Source organism: Salvelinus alpinus, chromosome 28, assembly GCF_045679555.1.
Source record: "Salvelinus alpinus chromosome 28, SLU_Salpinus.1, whole genome shotgun sequence".
Taxonomy (NCBI): domain Eukaryota; kingdom Metazoa; phylum Chordata; class Actinopteri; order Salmoniformes; family Salmonidae; genus Salvelinus; species Salvelinus alpinus.
In genome coordinates this window covers 25566753-25591354 of record NC_092113.1, presented here as the reverse complement: position 1 = coordinate 25591354, position 24602 = coordinate 25566753, and the positions used below count along the sequence as shown (strand labels likewise).

Genomic DNA, 24602 nt, shown 5'->3' with positions numbered 1-24602 from the left:
TTTCACTAATTGGTCTTTTGACCAATCACATCAGATCTTTTCACATCAGATATTTTAAAGAGCTGATCTGATTGGTCAAAATACCAATTAGTTTAAAAAAAGCCCAAGTCTCTTAGTTACAGTGCATTCGGAAAGTATTCAAACCCCTTGGCTTTCCACATCTTGTTACGTTACAGCCATACCCCATAATGACAAAGCAAAAAATATATATGTTTTTGCAAATGTGTGTATATATATATATATATATATATAAAAAAACAAAAAAACATTTACATAAGTATTCAGACCCTTTACTCAGTACTTTGTTAAAGCATCTTTTGGCAGCGATTACAGCCTCAAGTCTTCTTGGGTATGATGGTACAAGCTTGTCACATTCTTCTCTATAGATCCTCTCAAGCTGCACAGCTATTTTCATGTTTCCAGAGATGTTTGATCGGGTTCAAGTCCGGGCTCTGGCTGGTCATTGAGACTTGTACCGAAGCCACTCCTGCGTTGTCTTGGCTGTGTTCTTAGGGTTGTTGTCCTGTTGGAAGGTGAACCTCGCCCCAGTCTGAGGTCCTGAGTGCTCTGGAGCAGGTTTTCATCAAGGACCTTTCTGTACTTTGCTCCGTTCATCTTTCCCTCGATCTTGACTAGTCTCTCAGTCCCTGCCCCTGAAAAACATCCACACAGCATGAAGCTGCCACCACCATGCTTCACCGTAGGGATGGTGCCAGGTTTCCTCCAGATGTGACGCATGGCATTCAGGCCAAAGAGTTCAATCTTGGTTTTATCAGACCAGAGAGTCTTGTTTCTCATGGTCTGAGTCTTTTATGTGCCTTTTGGCAAATTCCAAGCGGGATGTTGTGCCTTTTACTGAGGAGTGGCTTCTGTCTGGCCACTCTACCATAAATAAAGGCCTGATTGGTGGAGTGCTGCAGAGATGGTTGTCCTTCTGGAAGGTTCTCCCATCTCCACAGAGGAACTCTGGAGCTCTGTCAGTATCCTTTGGGTTCTTGGTCACATCCCTGACCAAGGCCCTTCTCCCCCGATTGCTCAGTTTGGCCAGACGGACAGCTCTAGGAAGAGTCTTAGTGGTTCCAAACTTCTTCCATTTATGAATGATGGAGGCCACTGTGTTCTCGAGGACCTTCAATGCTGCAGACATTTTTTGGTACCCTTCCCCAAATTTGTGCCTCGACACAATCCTGTCTCGGAGCTCTACCAACAGCTCCTTCAACCTCATGGCTTGGTTTTTGCGCTGATATGCACTGTCAACTGTGGGACCTTATATAGATAGGTGTGTGGGCCTTTCCAAACCATGTCCAATAAATTGAATTTACCGCAGGTGGACTCCAATCAAGTTGTAGAAACATCTCAAGGATGATCAATGGAAACAGGATGCACCTGAGCTCAATGTCGAGTCTCTTAGCAAAGGGTCTGAATGCTTATGTAAATAAGGTATGTTTTTTTATTTTTTTTATACATTTGCAAAATTTAAAAAAATACTACTTTTGAATATGGGGTATTGTGCGTAGATTGAGGGAACAATTTAATTGAATCAATTTTAGAATAACTCTGGAAAAAGTCAAGAGGTCTGAATACTTCCCGAATGCACTGTATATACACATAGACCATAGATATTGTCACTAATTTGATATTCCCTGGTCTCCCAAAGCCACAGTAGAGTTATTACTTTACTCACAATTCATTTGTACATTTGATCAACTTTGTTAGATTTTTTGCAAATCAATTGATCTATTATCTATCGATATGGTTTGTAAGGTTTGTCTGAGACACAGCTATGCTCCCTGGTACGCATTTGCGAATCCATGACCAAAAGGATATCTGCAGGGGGAACGTATTTTTCGCTGTATGTGTCCTATTGGTCGCATAATACCTGTACGTTATGTACCCTTTGTGATTGGGCATACAGTCAAAGCCACCTCTGGTAACAGTTGCAGTTGATTTGCTAACTACCTGTATCGGGGCAACCAACTTCAATAATTGGCTGATTCCTCTAAAGAGACGCAGTTGATTGGTTAATCCGTTCGTATAGTAGCACTGGCTGCATGAATTGCTAAAGCAACTGCTTTTTTTGTTTGTTGCTAAAGCGACTGCTGTTGATGCTATGACCTGGAGCTTGGTGTCAGCGTCACGCTGCATCTGGACCAGCCGTGCATGAAACTCATAAAATTGTGTCAAGTGGTACAGATAGAAGAAACGGTAAGTAAACCCATTTGACGGAACAACTGACTGAAGGGTTTGGAGGTAAAACACATAATTTTCCTCTCAAAAATATAAGCAAATCTGGAATGATGATGAGTCTCTTGAAAAAGCGTCTTTCTCCCTCTGGCGGTGTAGCGTGTGGGGCTCGGCTGACTATCCAGACACCACGGTGTGTAGGTATTTTCTTATCTGATCATGAATGATGAGAAAGCATGGTCAGCGAATTTCATTAATAGCGGATAGCTATCCTTATCAAGTGAGCACAATAATGGAAGACTGTACTGCTACGACCTTTGCAAACGTTAGTGCGAAGACAACTGCACTGCGGATTAGGACGGATTTGTATGGCGCCAGCCTGCTAGCTAGCTATTTGTGAGTTGTGCCTTGTAAACCAGCATGCAAATTAATGTTGTGTGTTGTAGCTTGGGAAACAAATATACGATATATTGATTTTTCAGAATAGCTTGCCTGGTACTGTCTGTAGTTGTCCATGAACGCACACAGCTGCCTGCATATCATATCATGCATTTTGTTGATGTACAGACCCCCCCAAAAAAGAAACTGCTTGTCTTTTCCAACTATCAGAGACTTTGTTGATAACTATTTTACTGAGGGAAATGTACTTACTACGACTGTGATAAATGGTTGTGTCCCTAGCTATTTTAAGATTAATGTATTAATTGTAAGTCGCTCTGGACAACAGCATCTGCTAAAGAACTTGCATTTAAAATGTTAAGATAGTTTAGGCAGTAACCCTTCTCTGCTTACTTTGTCAGCATGCACGACGAGTGATGGTCACAGATGTTATTTCTGTTGGAACTTATACATTTTAAATTGTTATGTTGCCTATTAGAATATCCTTCTTTGTGATTATACCCCCCACCCCACTTTCCAAGGTTCTGTGCATAGCATGATGGGGTCCTTCAGCCGACAGGAGTTCTTCCATGAGCTTGTGGAGGGCTGCCTTCTGCCCACCACTCAGCAGGGCCTGGAGCAGGTCTGGCAGCTTCTGGTCATCTGCCTTCTATGCCGACTTCTCTGGATTCTGGGTGAGATTTCACATTCCTTTGTTTGAAATGTCACTTTCGGAATTTCATTGTCGCAGACATGATGAGTATTAGGAGAGTAATTTTGATTTGACATTTCTGAAAAATTATTATATAGAACTGAAGAACTACATGCATGTTTTACGACTGTCTACAACTACATGCTCTTATTCTCTTCTGTGTTGTTGTTTTGTTGGCCTGGCCAGGCCTCCCATCCTATGTGAAACACCTGAGCACTGTGGCAGGAGGGTTCTACACCCTGTACCTGTTCTTTGAGCTCCACATGGTGTGGGTGGTACTGCTCAGTCTACTGTGCTACCTCATCCTCTTCCTCTGTCGACACTCCAGTAACCGGGCCACCTTCCTCTCCATCACCATCCTCATCTACCTGCTCATGGGGTAGGTAGGCCTTCTCTGTTACCAGGCAACAACATACAACTTTTTAAGTAAAGATAATTGATGATAAACAACTTGACTTAGTCCTTTTAGCTCCTAGTGGAGTAAACATCCTCTAATTGGTCTACTGTTGACTTATCCAACCAGAGAGCTGCATATGATGGACACCACCACCTGGCACAAAATGAGAGGTTGGTTCATACTTTGTAATTTGTTTTTATATACGGTACCAGTCAAACGTTTGGACACCTACTCATTCAAGGGATTTTCTTTATTTTAACTTTTTTCTACATTGTAGAATAATAGTGAAAACAAACTATGAAGTAACCAAAAATGTGTTGAACAAATCAAAATATATTTCATATTCTTCAAAGTAGCCACCCTTTGCCTTGATGACAACTTTGCACACTCTTGGCATTCTCTCAATCAGCTTCATGAGGAATGCTTTTCCAAAAATCTTGGAGTTCTCACATATGCTGAGCACTTGTTGGCTGCTTTTCCTTCCCTCTGCGGTCCAACTTATTCCAAACCATCTCAATTAGGTTGAGGTTTGGTGATTGTGGAGGCCAGGTCATCTGATGCAGCACTCCATCACTCTCTTTCTTGGTCATATAGCCCTTACACAGCCTGGAGGTGTGTTGGGTTATTGTCCTGTTGAAAAACAAATGATAGTCCCACTAAGCGCAAACCAGATGGGATAGTGTATCGCTGCAGAATGCTGTGGTAGCCATGCTGGTTAAGTGTGTCTTGAATTCTAAATGAATCACAGACCGTGTCACCAGCAAAGCATCCGCACACCATCACACCTCCTCTTCCATGCGTCACGGTGGGAACCACACATGCCGAGATCATCCGTTCACCTACTCTGCGTCTCACAAAGACACGGCGGTTGGAACCAAAAATCTCAAATTTGGACTCATCGGACCAAATGACAGATTTCCACTGGTCTAATGTCCATTGCTCGTGTTTCTTGGCCCAAGAAAGTCTCTTCTTCTTATTGGTGTCCTTTAGTAGTGGTTTCTTGGCAGCAATTTGACCATGAAAGCCTGATCCACACAGTCTCCTCTGAACAGTTGATTTTGAGATGTCTTTTACTTGAACTCTGTGAAGCATTTATTTAGGCTGCTATGTCTGAGGCTGGTAACTCTAATGAACTTATCCTCTGCAGCAGAGGTAAGTTGGGTCTTCTTTTCCTGTGGCGGTCCTCATGAGAGCCAATTTCATCATAGCGCTTGATGGTTTTTGCGACTGCACTTGAAGAAACTTTCAAAGTTCTTGAAATTTTCCAGATTGACTGACCTTCATGTCTTAAAGTAATGATGGACTGTCGTTTCTCTTTGCTTATTTGAGCTGTTCTTACCATAATATGGACTTAGCCCTGTTTGGTAAAAGACCATCTTCTGTATACCACCCGTACCTTGTCACAACACAACTGATTGGCTCAAACACATTAAGAAGGAAAGAAATTCCACAAATTAACTTTTAACAAGGCACACCTGTTAATTGAAATGCATGACTACCTCAGGTGAAGCTGGTTGAGAGAATGCCAAGAGTGTGGAAAGCTGTAGTCAAGGCAGAGGGTGGCTAATTTGAAGAATCTCAAATATAACATTTATTTCAAATTAGTTAACACTTTTTTGGTTACTGCATTATTCCATACAGTTGAAGTCTGAAGTTTATATACACCTTAGCCAAATACATTTAAACTCAGTTTTACACAATTCCTGACATTTAATCCTAGTAAAAATTCACTGTCTTAGGTCAGTTAGGATCACCACTTTATTTTAAGAATGTGAAATGTCAGAATAATAGTAGAGAATGATTTATTTCAGCTTTTATTTCATTCATCACATTCCCAGTGGGTCAGAAGTTTACATGCACTCAATTAGTATTTGGTAGCATTGCCTTTAAATTGTTTAACTTGGGTCAAACGTTTTGGGAAGCTTTCCACAAGCTTCCCACAATAAATACATTTTTGCCCATTCCTCCTGACAGAGGTGTTGTAACTGAGTCAGGTTTGTAGGCCTCTGCTGGCACATGCTTTTTCAGTTCTGCCCACAAATTTTCTATAGGTTTGAGGTCAAGGCATTGAGATGGCCACTCCAATACCTTGACTTTGTTGTCCTTAAGCCATTTTGCCTCAACTTTGGAAGTATGCTTGGGGTCATTGTCCATTTGGAAGACCCATTTGCGACCAAGCTTTAACTTCCTGACTGATGTTTTGAGATGTTGCTTCAATATATCCACATAATTTTCCTTCCTCATGATGCTGCCACCCCTGTGCTTCACAGGAGGGATGGTGTTCTTCGGCTTGCAAGCATCCCCCTTTTTCCTCCAAACATAACGATGGTCATTATGGCCAAACAATTCTATTATATCAGACCAGAGGACATTTCTCCAAAAAGTATGATCTTTGTCCCCATGTGCAGTTGCAAATCGTGGTCTGGCTTTTTTTATGGCGGTTTTGTAGCAGTGGCTTCTTCCTTGCTGAGCGGCCTTTCAGGTTATGTCGATATAGGACTTGTTTTACTGTGGATATAGATACTTTTGTACCTGTTTCCTGCAGCATCTTCACAAGGTCCTTTGCTGTTGTTCTGGGATTGATTTGCACTTTCGCACCAAAGTACGTTCATCTCTAGGAGACAGAACGTGTCTCCTTCCTGAGCGGTATGACGGCTGCGTGGTTCCATGGTGTTTATACTTGCGTACTATTGTTTGTACAGATGAACGTTGTACCTTCAGGCGTTTGGAAATTGCTACAACCAGACTTGTAGATGTCTACAATTTTTTTTCTGAGGTCTTGGCTGATTTCTTTAGATTTTCTCATGATGTCAATCAGAGGCACTGCGTTTGAAGGTAGGATTTGAAATACATCCACAGGTACATCTCCAATTGACTCAGGCTAATTGACATCATTTATCAGAAGCTTCTAAAGCCATGACACAATTTTCTGGAATTTTCCAAGCTGTTTAAAGGCACAGTCAATTTAGTGTATGTAAACTTCTGACCCACTGGAATTGTGATACAGTGAAATAATCTGTCTGTAAACAATTGTTGGAAAAATGACTTGTGTCATGCACAAAGTAGATGTTCTAACCGACTTGCCAAAACTATTGTTTGTTAACAAGAAATTTGTGGAGTGGTTGAAACACTATTTAAAACTAGTTTATGTAAACTTCCGACTTCAACTGTGTGTTTTTTCATAGTTTTTATGTCTTCACTATTGTTCTACCATGTATAAAATAGTAAAAATAAAGAAAAACCCTTGAATTAGTAGGTGTGTCTAAACTTGACTGGTACTGTGTATCCCCCAAAACCCTGTGAAAGATTCATTAACAGGTTACAACTATGTATATGTGATGAATATTTCAAGTCTCACTGAGTTCTGTGTCTGCAGGTTCCCAGATGGTGGTTGCCATGAAGGCCATCTCTCTAGCCTTTGACCTGGATCGAGGCGTGGTGGCTAATGTGCCTTCTCCTGTGGAGTTCATGGGCTATATCTACTTTGTTGGGACTATCATATTTGGGCCCTGGATCAGCTTTAACAGCTACAGAGAGGCTATAGAGGGCCGCAAACTGGTAAGTTCAGTGTTAAGTCCTGTCTAGAGCAAAGGGATACGGAAGGAGATAGATGAAGGATATTGAGAGAGAGGGATGGTATTTAGATGTTCTCCTCGTCTTCCTCAGAGTTTCTCCTGGATATGGAAAGTGTGTGTCAGCTGGGTGAAGAGCCAGCTGTGTCTGATCACCTCTAACTGTGTTGCTCCCTACCTCTTCCCTTACTTCATCCCCATCTACGGAGACAAGCTGCTACGCAAGTAAGTGGATGACCTAACCTCTTATTGCTGTTGTAATGATTTACTGTAGGTCATAGAAAGCATCCACAGACATTGATGTTTGATCGATCAAAAACAAGTGGAACGTAAATGTTTTTTGTAGGAAAGATGTTTGAGTAATGTTTTTCTGTAGTGTAATGCGCACTCTTATTTGTTTCTTTTTCTCCCTTTAAATAAATGTTCTTACTTTGCCTTGGCTCTGTCCCCAGCAAAACAAAACGGAAGATCAGGTAATTATTTATCAGATTTTATGACAATACAATATCCTCCATCTGTCTCTGTAATTTATTTTATGTTGCATGTCCATTTCTAACTCACCAGCTCTTCCACCTTCCTGACACCTGCACGTCTGTATCCCCATCATTCCTACAACCGCGTCTCTCTGTCCTGTCCACTCATGCCATGAGACTTAAGAGTGAGTGTGTATCAGTTAAATGTATAAAATAAATGGTGATAACTGATTAACATTTTCCTTCAATTGTTTGCTGCGCAGAGGTTCTGTGGCAAGGTATGTTTAATGCCATTTATATTACAATGGAAAATTGTATTGTTAGGTCCAATGCAGTAGTTTTAATCTCAATATTAAATAATTTCTGCTTAACAATTAAGTACCTTACTATGATTGTTTTCAATTAAATGTTCAAAAAGAAACTTAGCAAAGAGCATTTTCTCAAGCAAGAAAAAAAAGTTAAAACTTAAGTTGGAAAAGTGCAGTGTGAAGGTGCGACAGTGGGAAAGAAGTGCTCGTATGCACCTCTGCTCACATCAATTGCGTTTGGTTGGGGAATCTGGTGGGAGAACAAGTAAACATTTGGGGAGGGGAAAACTGAAAACTAGCTGTTATTGGCAGAAAGGTTGGGAACACTCTTTCTTATTAGTCTATTTACCACATCACCAGGCAGGCCAAAACTACATCCCACCAAAACAGGCTGAAATTTCAGGCAGTCTTTTCAAACAGCTCTTACACTAATAGGGCATGATTTAAATATTTAAAACAATTTCACAGTATTATTCCAACCTCATAGTGTGGAAATATACACTGCTCAAAAAAATAAAGGGAACACTAAAATAACACATCCTAGATCTGAATGAATGAAATATTCTTATTAAATATGTTTTTCTTTACATAGTTGAATGTGCTGACAATAAAATCACACAAAAATTATCAATGGAAATCAAATGTATCAACCCATGGAGGTCTGGATTTGGAGTCACACTCAAAATTAAAGTGGAAAACCACACTACAGGCTGATCCAACTTTGATGTAATGTCCTTAAAACAAGTCAAAATGAGGCTCAGTAGTGTGTGTGGCCTCCACGTGCCTGTATGACCTCCCTACAACACCTGGGCATGCTCCTGATGAGGTGGTGGATGGTCTCCTGAGGGATCTCCTCCCAGACCTGGACTAAAGCATCCGCCAACTCCTGGACAGTCTGTGGTGCAACGTGGCGTTGGTGGATGGAGCGAGACATGATGTCCCAGATGTGCTCAATTGGATTCAGGTCTGGGGAACGGGCGGGCCAGTCCATAGCATCAATGCCTTCCTCTTGCAGGAACTGCTGACACACTCCAGCCACATGAGGTCTAGCATTGTCTTGCATTAGGAGGAACCCAGGGCCAACCGCACCAGCATATGGTCTCACAAGGGGTCTGAAGATCTCATCTCGGTACCTAATAGCAGTCAGGCTACCTCTGGCGAGCACATGGAGGGCTGTGCGGCCCCCAAAGAAATGCCACCCCACACCATGACTGACCCACCGCCAAACCGGTCATGCTGGAGGATGTTGCAGGCAGCAGAACGTTTTCCACGGCGTCTCCAGACTCTGTAACGTCTGTCACGTGCTCAGTGTGAACCTGCTTTCATCTGTGAAGAGCACAGGGCGCCAGTGGCGAATTTGCCAATCTTGGTGTTCTCTGGCAAATGCCAAACGTCCTGCACGGTGTTGGACTGTAAGCACAACCCCCACCTCTGGACGTTGGGCCCTCATACCACCCTCATGGAGTCTGTTTCTGACCGTTTGAGCAGACACATGCACATTTGTGGCCTGCTGGAGGTCATTTTGCAGGGCTCTGGCAGTGCTCCTCCTGCTCCTCCTTGCACAAAGGCGGAGGTAGCGGTCCTGCTGCTGGGTTGTTGCCCTCCTACGGCCTCCTCCACGTCTCCTGATGTACTGGCCTGTCTCCTGGTAGCGCCTCCATGCTCTGGACACTACGCTGACAGACACAGCAAACCTTCTTGCCACAGCTCGCATTGATGTGCAATCCTGGATGAGCTGCACTACCTGAGCCACTTGTGTGGGTTGTAGACTCCGTCTCATGCTACCACTAGAGTGAAAGCACCGCCAGCATTCAAAAGTGACCAAAACATCAGCCAGGAAGCATAGGAACTGAGAAGTGGTCTGTGGTCACCACCTGCAGAACCACTCCTTTATTGGGGGTATCTTGCTAATTGCCTATAATTTCCACCTGTTGTCTATTCCATTTGCACAACAGCATGTGAAATTTATTGTCAATCAGTGTTGCTTCCTAAGTGGACAGTTTGATTTCACAGAAGTGTGATTGACTTGGAGTTACATTGTGTTGTTTAAGTGTTCCCTTTATTTTTTTGAGCAGTGTATATACAGCACAGGAAAATAACGTAAGTGGGATTTGAGGCTTTTATTTTGACAGGTGTCTTCTAATCTAACCTTCTTCCATTGACCTCTAGGTGGCTCCTGGCCTATGAGAATGCACTCTCATTCCACTTCAGCAACTACTTTGTGGGTTACCTGAGTGAGACCACCACCACTCTGGCTGGAGCAGGCTTTACTGAGGAGAAAGACAACCTCAAATGGTCAGGGCATTAAAGCGTCATGGTGACTAAGCTTGGCATAGACTTGCCATAAGTTACAGTGCATTCGGAAAGTATTCAGACCCTTTGACTTTTTCCACATTTTGTTACGTTAGTCTTATTCTCAAAAGGATCAAATAGTTTTTTCCCCTCATTAATCTACACACAATGCCCCATAATGACTGTTAGGTTCTAATTCTCAGAGAAAAAACTCAACGGACACTATGATGGTGGTCATCAGCTATTCCTTTAGCTCGATAATCTACCGGCACTTTTGTGCAACGCGACTCGGACCGGAGCATTCCGGGACTTTTTTCTCTCAGTTTCCCCGGATTCCAGCCGCAGGCTCTGGACACTTGCACCTTGATTTCGCAGCTAGCTAGCTGCAAACCGTGTGACTATTGGCTTACGTCGACCCCGGAGCAAACTCAAATCATGCTGGAGCTAGCCAGCTGAGGAGTTCCATCACCATCCGGACCCGTTTCTTTTGTTGCTGCTGCAGATACGGAACCCCACCGGGCCTTCACGACTGACTGCCGCGACTGACTGCCGACGTTATCTGCCCGAGGGATTTATCCAACCGGCACCTCCGTCCCGACGTTACCTGAACGCTCATCTGAGGCCCGCTAATCGTTAGCTGTCTTATCGGCTGCTATCTGAACAAAACCCCACTACACGGAACCCCACTAACCTACCGACGGAAACGCACGAGGTATCTACAAACAGACCTCCATCCTATGCTGCTACCGATAGCCATATACCCGGCCAGCTGTCTGGATCGCCACGACCCCAACCAACCTCTACTCACTGGACCCTTATTGATCACTCGATTAAGCATGCCTCTCCTTAATGTAAATATGCCTTGTCCATTGCTGTTCTGGTTAGTGTTTATTGGCTTATTTCACTGTAGAGATTCTAGCCCTGCTCTCTATACCATATCCAACCTCTCAGTTCCACCACCCACATATGCGATGACATCACCTGGTTTCAATGATGTTTCTAGAGACAATATCTCTCTCATCATCACTCAATACCTAGGTTTACCTCCACTGTATTCACATCCTACCATACCTTTGTCTGTACATTATTCCTTTAAACTATTTTATCGCCCCCAGAAACTTCCTTTTACTCTCTGCTCTAGTAGCTCTAGGCGACCAATTCTCATAGCTTTTAGCCGTACCCTTATCCTACTCCTCCTCTGTTCCTCTGGTGATGTAGAGGTGAATCCAGGCCCTGCAGTACCTGGCTCCACTCCTATTCCCCAGGCGCTCTCTTTTGATGACTTCTGTAACCGTAATAGCCTTGGCTTCATGCATGTTAACATTAGAAGCCTCCTCCCTAAGTTTGTTTTGTTCACTGCTTTAGCACACTCTACCAACCCGGATGTTTTAGCCGTGTCTGAATCCTGGCTTAGAAAGACCACCAAAAATTCAGACATTTTCATCCCCAATTACAAGATTTTCAGACAAGATAGAACGGCCAAAGGGGGCGGTGTTGCAATCTACTGCAAAGACTGCCTGCAGAGTTCTGTTATACTATCCAGGTCTGTTCCCAAACAATTTGAACTTCTACTTTTAAAAATCCACCTCTCTAAAAACAAGTCTCTCACCGTTGCCGCCTGCTATAGACCACCCTCTGCCCCCAGCTGTGCTCTGGACACTATATGCGAACTGATTGCCCCCCATCTATCTTCAGAGCTCGTGCTGCTAGGCGACCTAAATTTGAACATGCTCAACACCCCAGCCACCCTACAATCTAAGCTTGATGCCCTCAATCTCACACAAATTATCAATGAACCTACCAGGTACCACCCCAATTCCGTAAACACGGGTACCCTCATAGATATCATCCTAACAAACTTGCCCTCCAAATACACCTCTGCTGTTTTCAACCAAGATCTCAGCGATCACTGCCTCATTGCCTGCATCCGTAATGGGTCAGCGGTCAAACGACCTCCACTCATCACTGTCAAACGCTCCCTGAAACACTTCAGCGAGCAGGCCTTTCTAATCGACCTGGCCGGGGTATCCTGGAAAGATATTGATCTCATCCCGTCAGTAGAGGATGCCTGGTCATTTTTTTTAAATGCCTTCCTCACCATCTTGAATAAGCATGCCCCATTCAAGAAATTTAGAACCAGGAACAGATATAGCCCTTGGTTCTCTCCTGACCTGACTGCCCTTAACCAACAGAAAAACATCCTATGGCGTTCTGCATTAGCATCGAACAGCCCCCGTGATATGCAACTTTTCAGGGAAGCCAGAAACCAATATACACAGGCAGTTAGAACAGCCAAGGCTAGCTTTTTCAAGCAGAAATTTGCTTCCTGCAACACAAATTCAAAAAAGTTCTGGGACACCGTAAAGTCCATGGAGAATAAGAACACCTCCTCCCAGCTTCCAACCGCTCTGAAGATAGGAAACACTGTCACCACCGACAAATCCACTATAATTGAGAATTTCAATAAGCATTTTTCTACGGCTGGCCATGCTTTCCACCTGGCTAACCCTACCCCGGACAACAGCACTGCCCTCCCCTCTGCTACTCGCCCAAGCCTTCCCCATTTCTCTTTCTCCCAAATACAGTCAGCTGATGTTCTAAATGAGCTGCAAAATCTGGACCCTTACAAATCAGCCGGGCTAGATAATCTGGACCCTTTCTTTCTAAAACTATCTGCTGAAATTGTTGCCACCCCTATTACTAGCCTCTTCAACCTCTCTTTCGTGTCGTCTGAGATCCCCAAAGATTGGAAAGCAGCTGCGGTTATCCCCCTCTTCAAAGGGGGGGACACCCTTGACCCTAACTGCTACAGACCTATATCTATCCTACCCTGCCTTTCTAAGGTCTTCGAAAGCCAAGTCAACAAACAGATTACCGACCATTTCGAATCACACCACACCTTCTCCGCTATGCAATCTGGTTTCAGAGCTGGTCATGGGTGCACCTCAGCCACGCTCAAGGTCATAAACGATATCGTAACCGCCATCGATAGGAAACAATACTGTGCAGCCGTATTCATTGACCTGGCCAAGGCTTTTGACTCTGTCAATCACCACATCCTCATTGGCAGACTCGACAGCCTTGGTTTCTCTAATGATTGCCTCGCCTGGTTCACCAACTACTTCTCTGATCGAGTTCAGTGTGTCAAATCGGAGGGTCTGTTGTCCGGGCCTCTGGCAGTCTCTATGGGGGTGCCACAGGGTTCAATTCTTGGACCGACTCTCTTCTCTGTTTACATCAATGATGTCGCTCTTGCTGCTGGTGATTCTCTGATCCACCTCTACGCAGACGACACTATTCTGTATACTTCTGGCCCTTCTTTTGACACTGTGTTAACAACCCTCCAGGCGAGCTTCAATGCCATACAACTCTCCTTCCGTGGCCTCCAACTGCTCTTAAATACAAGTAAAACCAAATGCATGCTCTTCAACCGATCGCTGCCTGCTCCTGCCCGCCTGTCCAACATCACTACTTTGGACGGCTCTGACTTAGAATATGTGGACAACTACAAATACCTAGGTGTCTGGTTAGACTGTAAACTCTCCTTCCAGACCCACATCAAACATCTCCAATCCAAAGTCAAATCTAGAATTGGCTTCCTATTCCGCAACAAAGCATCCTTTACTCATGCTGCCAAACATACCCTTGTAAAACTGACCATCCTACCAATCCTCGACTTCGGTGATGTCATTTACAAAATAGCCTCCAAAACCCTACTCAATAAATTGGATGCAGTCTATCACAGTGCCATCCGTTTTGTCACCAAAGCCCCATATACTACCCACCACTGCGACCTGTACACTCGTTGGCTGGCCCTCGCTTCATACTCGTCGCCAAACCCACTGGTTCCAGGTCATCTACAAGACCCTGCTAGGTAAAGTCCCCCCTTATCTCAGCTCGCTGGTCACCATAGCAGCACCTACCTGTAGCACGCGCTCCAGCAGGTATATCTCTCTAGTCACCCCCAAAACCAATTCTTCCTTTGGACGCCTCTCCTTCCAGTTCTCAGCTGCCAATGACTGGAACGAACTACAAAAATCTCTGAAACTGGAAACACCTATCTCCCTCACTAGCTTTAAGCACCAGCTGTCAGAGCAGCTCATAGATTACTGCACCTGTACATAACCCATCTACAATTTAGCCCAAACAACTACCTCTTTACCTACTGTATTATTTATTAATTTATTTTGCTCCTTTGCACCCCATTATTTCTGTCTCTACTTTGCACTTTCTTCCACTGCAAACCAACCATTCCAGTGTTTTTTAGTTTTTATTTTACTTGCTGTGTTGTACTCACTTCGCCTCCATGGCCTTTTTATATTTTTATTTATTTATACATATATTTGTTTGCCTTCACCTCCCTTATCTCACCTCACTTGCTCACATTGTATATAGACTTATTTTTTTTCACTGTATTATTGACTATATGTTTGTTTTACTCCATGTGTAACTATGTGTTGTTGTATGTGTCGAACTGCTTTGCTTTATCTTGGCCAGGTCGCAATTGTAAATGAGAACGTGTTCTCAATTTGCCTACCTGGTTAAATAAAGGTTAAATAAATAAAAATGAAAGATTAACCAAGTTTATTCTTCCCAGAGGATTAATACAGCTACATTAGACAAACACATTTTCACACAAGCACTGATATTTAACACTTCCGCCTAGGCTGAGTCTCCTCCTACACATCTATACAAACATTGTATCTTTTCTGCTAGCCAGGACACTAAGTGATACGGGCCATAAACTTTTATTTCTCCCTTAACGTGGCCTGATCTCACCCCCCCCCCAATCACTAATCCATGGCTCTCTCCCCTTATCAATGCCTGCCACGTGATCGCTTCCCGGCACTCAATATTTCAATAGGATACCTGATATAATGTAAACGTTATACATTACCCTCTCCCTCAGTGACATGAATAAGTATATTTCATATTCTCAGAACCCAACGTGACTAAGCAAAAACAGGTTTAGATTTTTTTTGCAAATGTATATATCGAAGAGAAAAAAAAGTATTCAGACCCTTTACTCAGTACTTTTTTGAAGCACTGTTGGCTGCAATTACAGCCTTAAGTCTTGGGTACGACGCTACAAGCTTGGCACACCTGTATTTGGGGAGTTTCTCCCATTCTTCTCTGCAGATCCTCTCAAGCTCTCAGGTTGGATGGGGAGCGTCGCTGCACAGATATTTTCAGGTCTCTCCAGAGATGTTCGATCAGGTTCAAGTCCGGGCTCTGGCTGGGCCACTTAAGGACATTCAGAGACTTGTCCCGTAGCCACTCCATTGTCTTGGCTGTGTGCTTAGGGTCGTTGTCCTGTATGAAGGTGAACGTCGCCCCAGTGTGAGGTCCTGAGCGCTCAGGAGCAGGTTTTCATCAAAGATCTCTCTGTACGTTACTCCGTTCATCTTTCGCTCAATCCTGACTAGTCTCCCGGTCCCTGCGGGCTGAAAACATCCCCACAGCATGATGCTGCCACCCATGCTTCACCGTAGCGATGGTGCCAGGTTTCCTCTAGATGTGACGCATGGCTTTCAGGCCAAAGACTTCAATCTTGGTTTCATCAGACGTGAGTCTTGTTTCTCACTGTCAGAGTCCTTTAGGTGCCTATTGGCAAACTCCAAGCGGGCTGTCATGTACCTTTTTACTGAGGAGTAGCTTCTGTCTGGCCACTCTACCGTAAAGGCCTGATTGGTGGAGTGCTGCAGAGATGGTTGTCCTTCTGGAAGGTTCTCCCATCTCCCCAGAGCAACTCTGGAGCTCTGTCAAAGTGACCATCGGGTTCTTGGTCACCTCCCTGACCATGGCCCTTCTCCCCCGATTGCTCAGTTTGGCCGGGTGGCCAGCTCTAGGAAGAATCTTGGTGGTTCCAAACTTCTTCCATTTAAGAATGATGGAGGCCACTGTGTTCTTGGGGACCTTCAATGCTGCAGAAATGTTTTGGTACCCTTCCCCACATCTGTGCCTCGACACAATCCTATCTTAGAGCTCTACGGACAATTCCATCAACCTCGTGGCTTGGTTTTTGCTCTGACATGCACTGTCAACTATGGGACCTTATATAGACAGGGGTGTGTGCCTTTCCAAATCATATACAATCAATTTCAAGTTGTAGAAACATCTGAAGGATGATCAATGGAAACAAGATGCACCTGAGCTCAGTTTTGAGTCTCAGAGCAAAAGGACTGAATACTTGTGTAAATTAGGATCTGTTTTTCCCGAATGCACTGTAAATATCTTATTTGGCCCCCTCCTAGTTCTCTTTCCCCCTTCAAACAGCCCAACTGAAATGCATGTGTTTTATTCTCCAGGGATATGACGGTTGCTAGGCCCCTGCATGTGGAGTTTCCCAGGTCTATGGTGGAGGTGGCCACCTCATGGAATCTGCCCATGTCCAGATGGCTCAACACCTGTAAGCTTTCTGTGAAATGGGACAAATTTACATCGTTGTTACTCTGCCTATAAAGACCTTACTTTGAACCAAATACACAAGATTAATACAACTGTTATTATTATTTTTTTACTTTTCAGTTGCCTCTACAATTTAAATGTAAAGCAGTGAAAATCCCAACTCAATTACTCCATTTGAACCAGAATACAAACTTGATTCCCATTAAACTGTTTCTGTCTGATCACCCAGATGTTTTTACCAGTGCTCGCAACCTTGGAACCTTTTCAGCCATCCTAGTGACATACACAGCCAGTGCACTTCTACATGTGAGTATGCACAAGCAGGTGTGAGTGCAGGTGTGTAAGAGATTTTCTTACCATTGTCTCCTTTGGCCTTTAGGGTCTCAGCTTCCACCTGGGTGCAGTGCTACTGTCTCTCGGGTTCATCACGTATATTGAGCATGGTAAGTCCATAAAAGAAATAGCCTGCTATTCAAAAGTAACCCTTTGCTAATTTTATTTAAGCTCCACGTTACCTTTCAGTGATAACACTATTTACATCTGGAGAATAACTTTAGGTGACATATAGAGTTTGTTTATTACTAATGAAAAATCAATTAACTTGGCTTTGTGGCACAAAGCACGGCAAATGCTGAGTAGGTATGAATCATTGTGAATTATATTTGATCTGCCTGAGACTAATTTTATTGGATTTTCCTCTGTTCCAGTTTTGCGGAAGAGATTGGCAGCCATTTTTAATGCGTGTATTCTGTCAAAGAAATGCCAGCCAAACTGTTCTCACACGAACAATAAGGTATGGTTTAAATATTTTATTTGTGTGATATTTATGCATAACGGAATTTTCATATGTAAAGTCTAAAAGATTTGTCAATATTGTCCCCATGCAAGTGGTCCATACAACGTTTCACAATATCTCTTATACTTAAAGGAAAAATCTACCCAAATCCATTCAGTACTATAATTTACAGTGTTAAATAACACTAATATGTGAGAACAATATTTTTTTGTGAACAAATGTTTCATTTTGACGTTATAAGGTTGGTAGAAACATGGAAAATCGTTGTGGAAATCTGTTGTAGCTCAAGTCGACTACAAAATCCACAATGCAATGCTCTAATGGCTGGCTGGCTAGCAAACGTAGCAACACACAATAATACCAAAGACAATATTAGCATGTAACCTGGCTAGTTAGCTGTTAAATTGGCTAAACAAACTGCACTATCAATTTAGGCGTCTACCATGTCACCATATTCAACCTGCAGATCGATGTGCCTCACAGAGTGGACTCTAACATTCGCAACGGCAGATATACTTTTGAGGAGACGTTGCCCATGCTACGTCAATGGGCCGTGCGGTGCATTCTGGGACAAGGAGTTCTCTCCTGCAAGGAGTAAATAGGAGTATTGGGCGCCAGTTCAAAACCCAACATTAGCACGAATTCCGTCAACAAGAAGTAACACATTACAAATATTTCCCGAGATGTGAGATGATTCACTTGCTATCCGTGATATCGCGTAACTTTGGGATCGTGACATTACGTACTTTCGAGGAAAATCCGCACCTTTCTCAACATATACACTGACTTTGAGAAGGGATTGCATGACGATTAGCTTAGCAACCGCCTGATGCAGCATGAAAACGTGAACAGACTGTCAACCAATCGCGCTGGGTGGGGTGTTAGGAATCCGATGAATGAAGGAATGTATATCTCCTTTCTATAATATCTCTGGCAATGGCACCATGTAATACACCCTGAACTAAATAGGAAAAATGTGCTAGACCCTACATTAAATTACATATTTCTCGAGGTAGGAATATCGCAAAAATATGATCAATGGTTCATTCAAAAGAAGACATCCTCCTGACATCGGCCAGTATTGAAATATGACATATGACATATATGATGACATATATGATAGATGTTTTCGCAATCTAAAAGTTGTATTCCTATTAACTTCTTACGGCTGAAATCCCGTTAACGGGATCGATATGACAACAACCAGTGGAAGTGCAGGGCCCCAAATTCAAACGACAGAAATCTCATAATTACAATTCCTCAAACATACAAGTATTATACACCATTTTAAAGATGAACTTGTTGTTAATCCCACCACAGTGTCCGATTTTCAAAAAGGCTTTACGACGAAAGCATACCATGCGATTATGTTAGGTCAGCACCTAGTCACAGAAAAACACAGCCATTTTTCCAGCCAAAGAGAGGAGTCACAAAAAGCAGAAATAGAGAAAATGAATCACTAACCTTTGTTCTTCATCAGATGACACTCACAGGACTTCATGTTACACAATACATGTATGTTTTGTTCTATAAAGTTCATATTTATATCCAAAAATCGCAGTTTACATTGGCGCGTTATGTTCAGTAATGTTTTGCTTCCAAAACATCCGGTGATTTTGCAGAGAGCCACATCAATTTACAGAAATACTCATAATAAACATTGATAAAAGATACAAGTGTTATGCATGGAACTTTAGATAAACTTCTCCTTAATGCAACCGCTGTGTCAGATTTCAAAAAAGCTTTACGGAAAAAGCACACCATGCAATAATCTGAGTACAGCGCTCAGAGACCAAAACAAGCCATACAGATACCCGCCATGTTGTGGAGTCAACAGAAGTCAGAAATAGCATTATAAATATTCAATGACCTTTGATGATCTTCATCAGAATGCACTCCCAGGAATCCCAGTTCCACAATAAATGTTTGTTTTGTTCGATAAAGTCCATAATTTATGTCCAAATACCTCCTTTTTGTTTGCGCGTTTAGTTCACAAATCCAAATTCACGAGGCGCAGGCCAGACAAAAAGTAAAAAAATTCCATTACAGTTCGTAGAAACATGTCAAACGATGTATAGAATCAATCTTTAGGATGTTTTTATCATAAATCTTCAATAATGTTTAAACCGGAGAATTCCTTTGTCTTTAGAAAGGAACGCAGCTACCACGGGCGCGCGCCTGACTGAGCTCATGGCATTCTGCCAGACCTCTTCCTCAATCAGCTCTTATTCTCTCCTCCACAGTAGAAGCCTGAAACAAGGTTCTAAAGACTGTTGACATCTAGTGGAAGCCTTAGGAAGTGCAATATGACCACATAGACACTATATTGGATAGGCAAAGACTTGAAAACCTACAAACCTCAGATTTACCACTTCCTGGTTGGATTTTTTCTCAGGTTTTTGCCTGCCATATGAGTTATGTTATACTCACAGACATCATTCAAACAGTTTTAGAAACTTCAGAGTGTTTTCTATCCAAATCTACTAATAATTTGCATATCTTAGCTTCTGGGCCTGAGGAGCAGGCAGTTTACTCTGGGCACCTTATTCATCCAAGCTACTCAATACTGCCCCCAGCCATAAGAAGTTAACTTCCAGTATAGTGAGAGCGACTCTATCACGGTGCAGCTGGATTTCTGCCTGCTTGAACGCCAATAAAAATGACCCAGGGAACTCAAAGATGCACAAAAACATAACATTCAAAATGGGTGAACCTTTCCTTTAATCGATGCCAAAAAATCACCAATAACAATGTTTGCAATCTCTTCTGCTCCTCCCATCCACACAGGTCCTGTGGGTGTACATCATTAACGTAGCCTTCAGCACCCTGGCTGTCTTCCACCTGGCATACCTGGGCTCTCTGTTCAACTCCAGTGTTGACTACATGGATGATGATGAGGAGGTAACTATTTACTGAATGGTGTCAGTCTCTAAGATGTTCAAATACATACATGACTCTGAGTCATCGTCAGATCTTTTAGAACGAAGCATTATGGTTGAGTTAGGCATTTCAAACCCATGTCTACGTTCTCTCCCTTTACAGAGTGACGTGGCCAACCACACCATTCAGAAGTGGTCGGAGCTGAGCTGGGCCAGCCACTGGGTGACATTTGGCTGCTGGGTGCTCTACCGCATCATCCTCTAAATGTGTGTCTGTGTGAGAGTGAGAGAGCGAGCTGGGGATAGACGGTGAGAGAAATGACTCACCCCTATGTACAGTATATGAACTATTTTACTCAAGACCAACATGCAATGCTCAGGACACCGCCTAAGAGATTGGGCTATCTACTTACTGTAACCTGCTGGTGACAAACTATTTTTGATACTCTTCAAATAATGCCCCACTCTTCCTTAATCGCATAATTTTGTTTTTAATCACATTTTGTTTGAGCTGCTGCATTTGTCCCTTGTGGAAAGACTGATCAGTATCTGCTGTCTGACATCTCACTGTGATTCTCAATCAATACCCATCCTGTCAGCATGGCAGTGGTCATTCATTCACTCTTTTATGGACTGCTAAAAACCCGTTCACTAGTTTTCAGAAGTGATTCCAGAATATGCCATTTAAGTGTTGTTTTCCTGTTCCTCTATTAGACTGCTATATATTTTTCTATTACAACCTAATTAGTTATTACATCTGTAGAGTATGTAAAACCCAGGTTTGAGATTAGGAAAGTGTCTTTCTGTTTGTATGACAGCACAAAACAGAATTATAAGGCAGCAACTTTCCTTTGTGGATTTTAGTAGAAATAATAGAAGTTTTTCATGTTTTTTTTTATTTATGGAAATAATCATGTCAATTGGTGCCAAATTTTTGCCAGTTTTTCCATTGTCCTGTTAATAACTATGTAACTGTGATATATTTTACAAATTATTGTAGTTGTCAAGAAAGAATACGAAAGTCTTTACGTGGTCAGTCAGAGTTCTTTGTGTTGCTGTAAAGCGGATTATGAAAATACATAATACATGCATCGAAAACAGGAAGTTAAGATGACGTTTGAAGTTGCATCAGTAACTAAAGGCTTTGGTCATTTTCTATATCCTGCTCTTTAAAAAAAAAACATGTTTTTAAGGAAATTAATTATTTCTAATGGAATGCATACTGCACATAAACTGAATCGTACTGCTGCTGGTTATCCCACACATCCCATTCCTTACCGACAGATTCTACAGTTCCTGTTATGTTTACGTAGATCTGTCCACGAGAGATTACATATACCATCATTTAGTAGGCTTTCCCTTAGAATACAAGGTTCAACTCATTTGCCATGCAATGCACAAGAAAATATTTTTATAGCTAAACCAAGATAGACCACAGCCTGTTTCCAATGTGAACAAATGAGTCATAGTGGGCAGAACAAGCAAGGAGGTAGGCAGAGCCAAGCGTGAGCTAGCGAAATCCTATTGGCCTGTTCTAGCATGCATCTGCACATTTTCGGTTAGGGAATGCGTACTCTGAAGTGTGCGTGTGCAATAACTCAATTCGCCTTTGCACACCTAAACGAAGCCATTTTTTAAAATTTTACTTTGATAAACGGTAAAGTCTACAAAACTTAGTCCACTTTGTTCATAACTGATTTATAGTTTTGGGAGCAGAACTGTATTGAGATCAAATGTTTAATTTGCAGAATGGCCATCTCCCACTGCTGGCCACTGGGCTTCCTCTCACTACCATATTTGGTAGTGAGTGGAAACGCCAAACGGATGCTTTACCTTTATACATCTGGTGAAATATCTGTCTCATTGTTCTATCTGTGGCACAAGTGCACAGCCTTAGCACACCACCTTTCACCACTGTCCTAGTGAAATATTAATCCCAAGGGTTTGTTTTGTCAAACTTTTACCTACAGTATATGTGTGAAGCTACTGAGGGAGATATGTGATACTTTTTAATACATTTTGTATCAAACCTGAATCGCTATTTATCTTTGGTTCAAGTTTATGTGAAGTACTATTCACTGTTAAAGGAAGTTACCTTGAGTAAAGAATTTCTGCCAAGCAGACATCTTCTTACGTAGCATTCAATAACATATCTTGTGTGAACATGTAACAACAATAAACTGCTGGACTGTTTTAGGAAATAATAGTTTATTTGCTTATTTACAAGAATGGTTTGGACTGTTACAGTTGATCAAAATAAGGAACTTTGGGTGGGAAGAGAGGGAACGATTGGGTAGATGGTTTCAGTTTCTGGGGAAGCTCAGAGCATTGGCTGGGTTTGACCTTGTGACCATCCTTTTCCAAGCTTCCTACAATCCAGAGCAGACTGAGGGGTGGGAAGAAAGGGCATACACAGTGGATCATCATGGAAATGTGGGTCACTTTCTGCCCTTGTGAGAAGAGGTGAGCGTAGTTGTGTAGCGATGGCCTGTCTGCAGGTCCAAGGGCGGTTCTTCAGCCTTGTCTACCCCGAGGACCCCCATGCTTGTGATGGCAGGATCCCAGCAGAGTCTCCAGAGCCATCTTTAATACCTGGAAATTATTGCTTCTCTCCCTTCGGCTGTCCTAAGAGGGGACGGAACACAGAAAGATACCTTCAATGCAGACACACAACATGCAAAGTAGACAAGAGACCTTGCTTCTCACATACTGTAGCATTGCGTGGGAAGAAATAGCCAACTATAATTGACTTAGTCCAGCTCTCAATCATTTGGAGAGCAAGGACTGGATTGAGTTGACTTAAACCTAGAAAATGACAACTCGTATACATGAGGCTGTTTAAGACCATCATCCTCCTACCCTCAATCCTAGATTACTCTAATGCTTACCTCCTTGCTTTTTGTTATCATCTCCTTTCTGATCAGCTTTCTTCGGTAGCTCCTTAGGACTCTGAGGTTGCTGAGGAGATTCATTGGGGGGAAATAACTTAGACAAACTTGAATGTTTTAATCTACAATGAATGAGAAGTTCTTGTTCTTACCTTGGTAGCTGATTTCTTGTCAGATTTGTTGCCTACAAACAATGGAATGTTTTATTAGTCTTTAAAAATAACTCCCCATGATCCAGGAAAAGGGATGGTGCATTTTATTTTCCACCTTAATTGGATGGGCTCGTGGTAATGGCATTAAATACAGTTTAAATACATTAAACAGTTTCCCCTCAGCCTCCACTAATGTTCATATAGTAAATATATAGTCAACTAGAGGAGACTGGGCACAAATAACAAACTATTTTACCTTTATTTAACTAGGCAAGTCAGTTAAGAACAAATTCTTAGGGTGCACAACCCTATGGGCTTCCCAATCACAGCCAGATGTGATGCAGCCTGGATTCGAACCAGCACTAAGATACAGTGTCTTAGACCACTGTGCCACTGGGGAGCCCAACTAGATGGATAGTCCCAAATTCAGCTTTTAGCTAAATATAATTTAAAAAACACTGTATATCATAGGCATAAATTCACTACATTACACACTACCTTGAGAAAAGCATTTATATATGAGAATATTTTTTATATATAAAAAATAGGCTATAATAAAATAAATATAGGCTAACCAAATCATAAAATGTTACTTTACAAATAATACCTTTTGTTCCTGGCATTTTGGCTGCGCTCCAAAGTCTGTGTCTTTTACAAAACTCAGTGCTTATGTGGCGTCCAACTCGCTCATTTATGGCTCCAGCTCCTGAATGGTCCCGTCACCAGGGCCCTTTCGGGAAAAAGTGCGGCGAACAAGCAAAGAGCCCCGTCAGCTGCGCGAGAGGGACACAGTCCTTCTGGCCTTTGCTGAGCACAGGCGAAACGTCTGAACGTGCGACCCAAACTCATAATCCCATCATTGTATGGACAATGCGCTGTAGATCTCATTGTTCTCAAGTTCAAGAACAAGAAAGAGTTTTCATCATAGACTATATATGTGTGTGTGTATACGGGCGTGCATGTGCGCGTGCGTGAATTGTGTAAGGTATGAGTTTGCATAATCTCTCTTGCCTATCTTGCAAGACGTTTTCAAAGCTGATGATTGCCTTGATATATTGTTTTATTTCCAAATGTGATTTCTAAAAGTTTCTAAATGTTGCAACTACACTCAAACCAGGCAGTTGATGTCCTCAACCATGTTTCGTTAAATTATTAATATGAGT

General features: G+C 42.5%; 1 protein-coding gene and 1 long non-coding RNA gene across 12 annotated transcripts; one reads left to right on the top strand and one right to left on the bottom strand.

Annotated features, from left to right (window-relative positions):
- The first annotated feature begins 2043 nt into the window (after window positions 1-2043).
- LOC139557495 (protein-serine O-palmitoleoyltransferase porcupine-like) lies at window positions 2044-22600 on the top strand. 11 transcript variants are annotated; one of them, XM_071372401.1, is made up of 16 exons: window positions 2045-2205; window positions 2344-2377; window positions 3105-3257; window positions 3461-3653; window positions 3798-3841; window positions 7048-7229; window positions 7338-7468; window positions 7696-7716; window positions 7980-7994; window positions 10194-10319; window positions 16625-16725; window positions 16954-17030; window positions 17104-17167; window positions 17432-17517; window positions 20308-20421; window positions 20563-22600. In XM_071372401.1, exons 3-16 carry the CDS (start codon window positions 3119-3121, stop codon window positions 20662-20664), a joined length of 1395 nt encoding a protein of 464 aa, XP_071228502.1. In that variant the 5' UTR covers window positions 2045-2205; window positions 2344-2377; window positions 3105-3118; the 3' UTR covers window positions 20665-22600. The 11 variants fall into 11 exon arrangements, with proteins under 11 accessions (XP_071228509.1, XP_071228511.1, XP_071228502.1 ...); XM_071372402.1 differs by having other exon boundaries at window positions 2344-2381; XM_071372400.1 differs by having other exon boundaries at window positions 2344-2580.
- Window positions 22591-24338, bottom strand: LOC139557497 (uncharacterized). Its single transcript, XR_011671399.1, has 4 exons — window positions 24047-24338; window positions 23440-23471; window positions 23288-23357; window positions 22591-23024 (listed from the first exon to the last, which is right to left on the bottom strand). It is a non-coding gene; the product is annotated as an uncharacterized lncRNA (long non-coding RNA).
- Window positions 24339-24602: the final 264 nt, after the last annotated feature.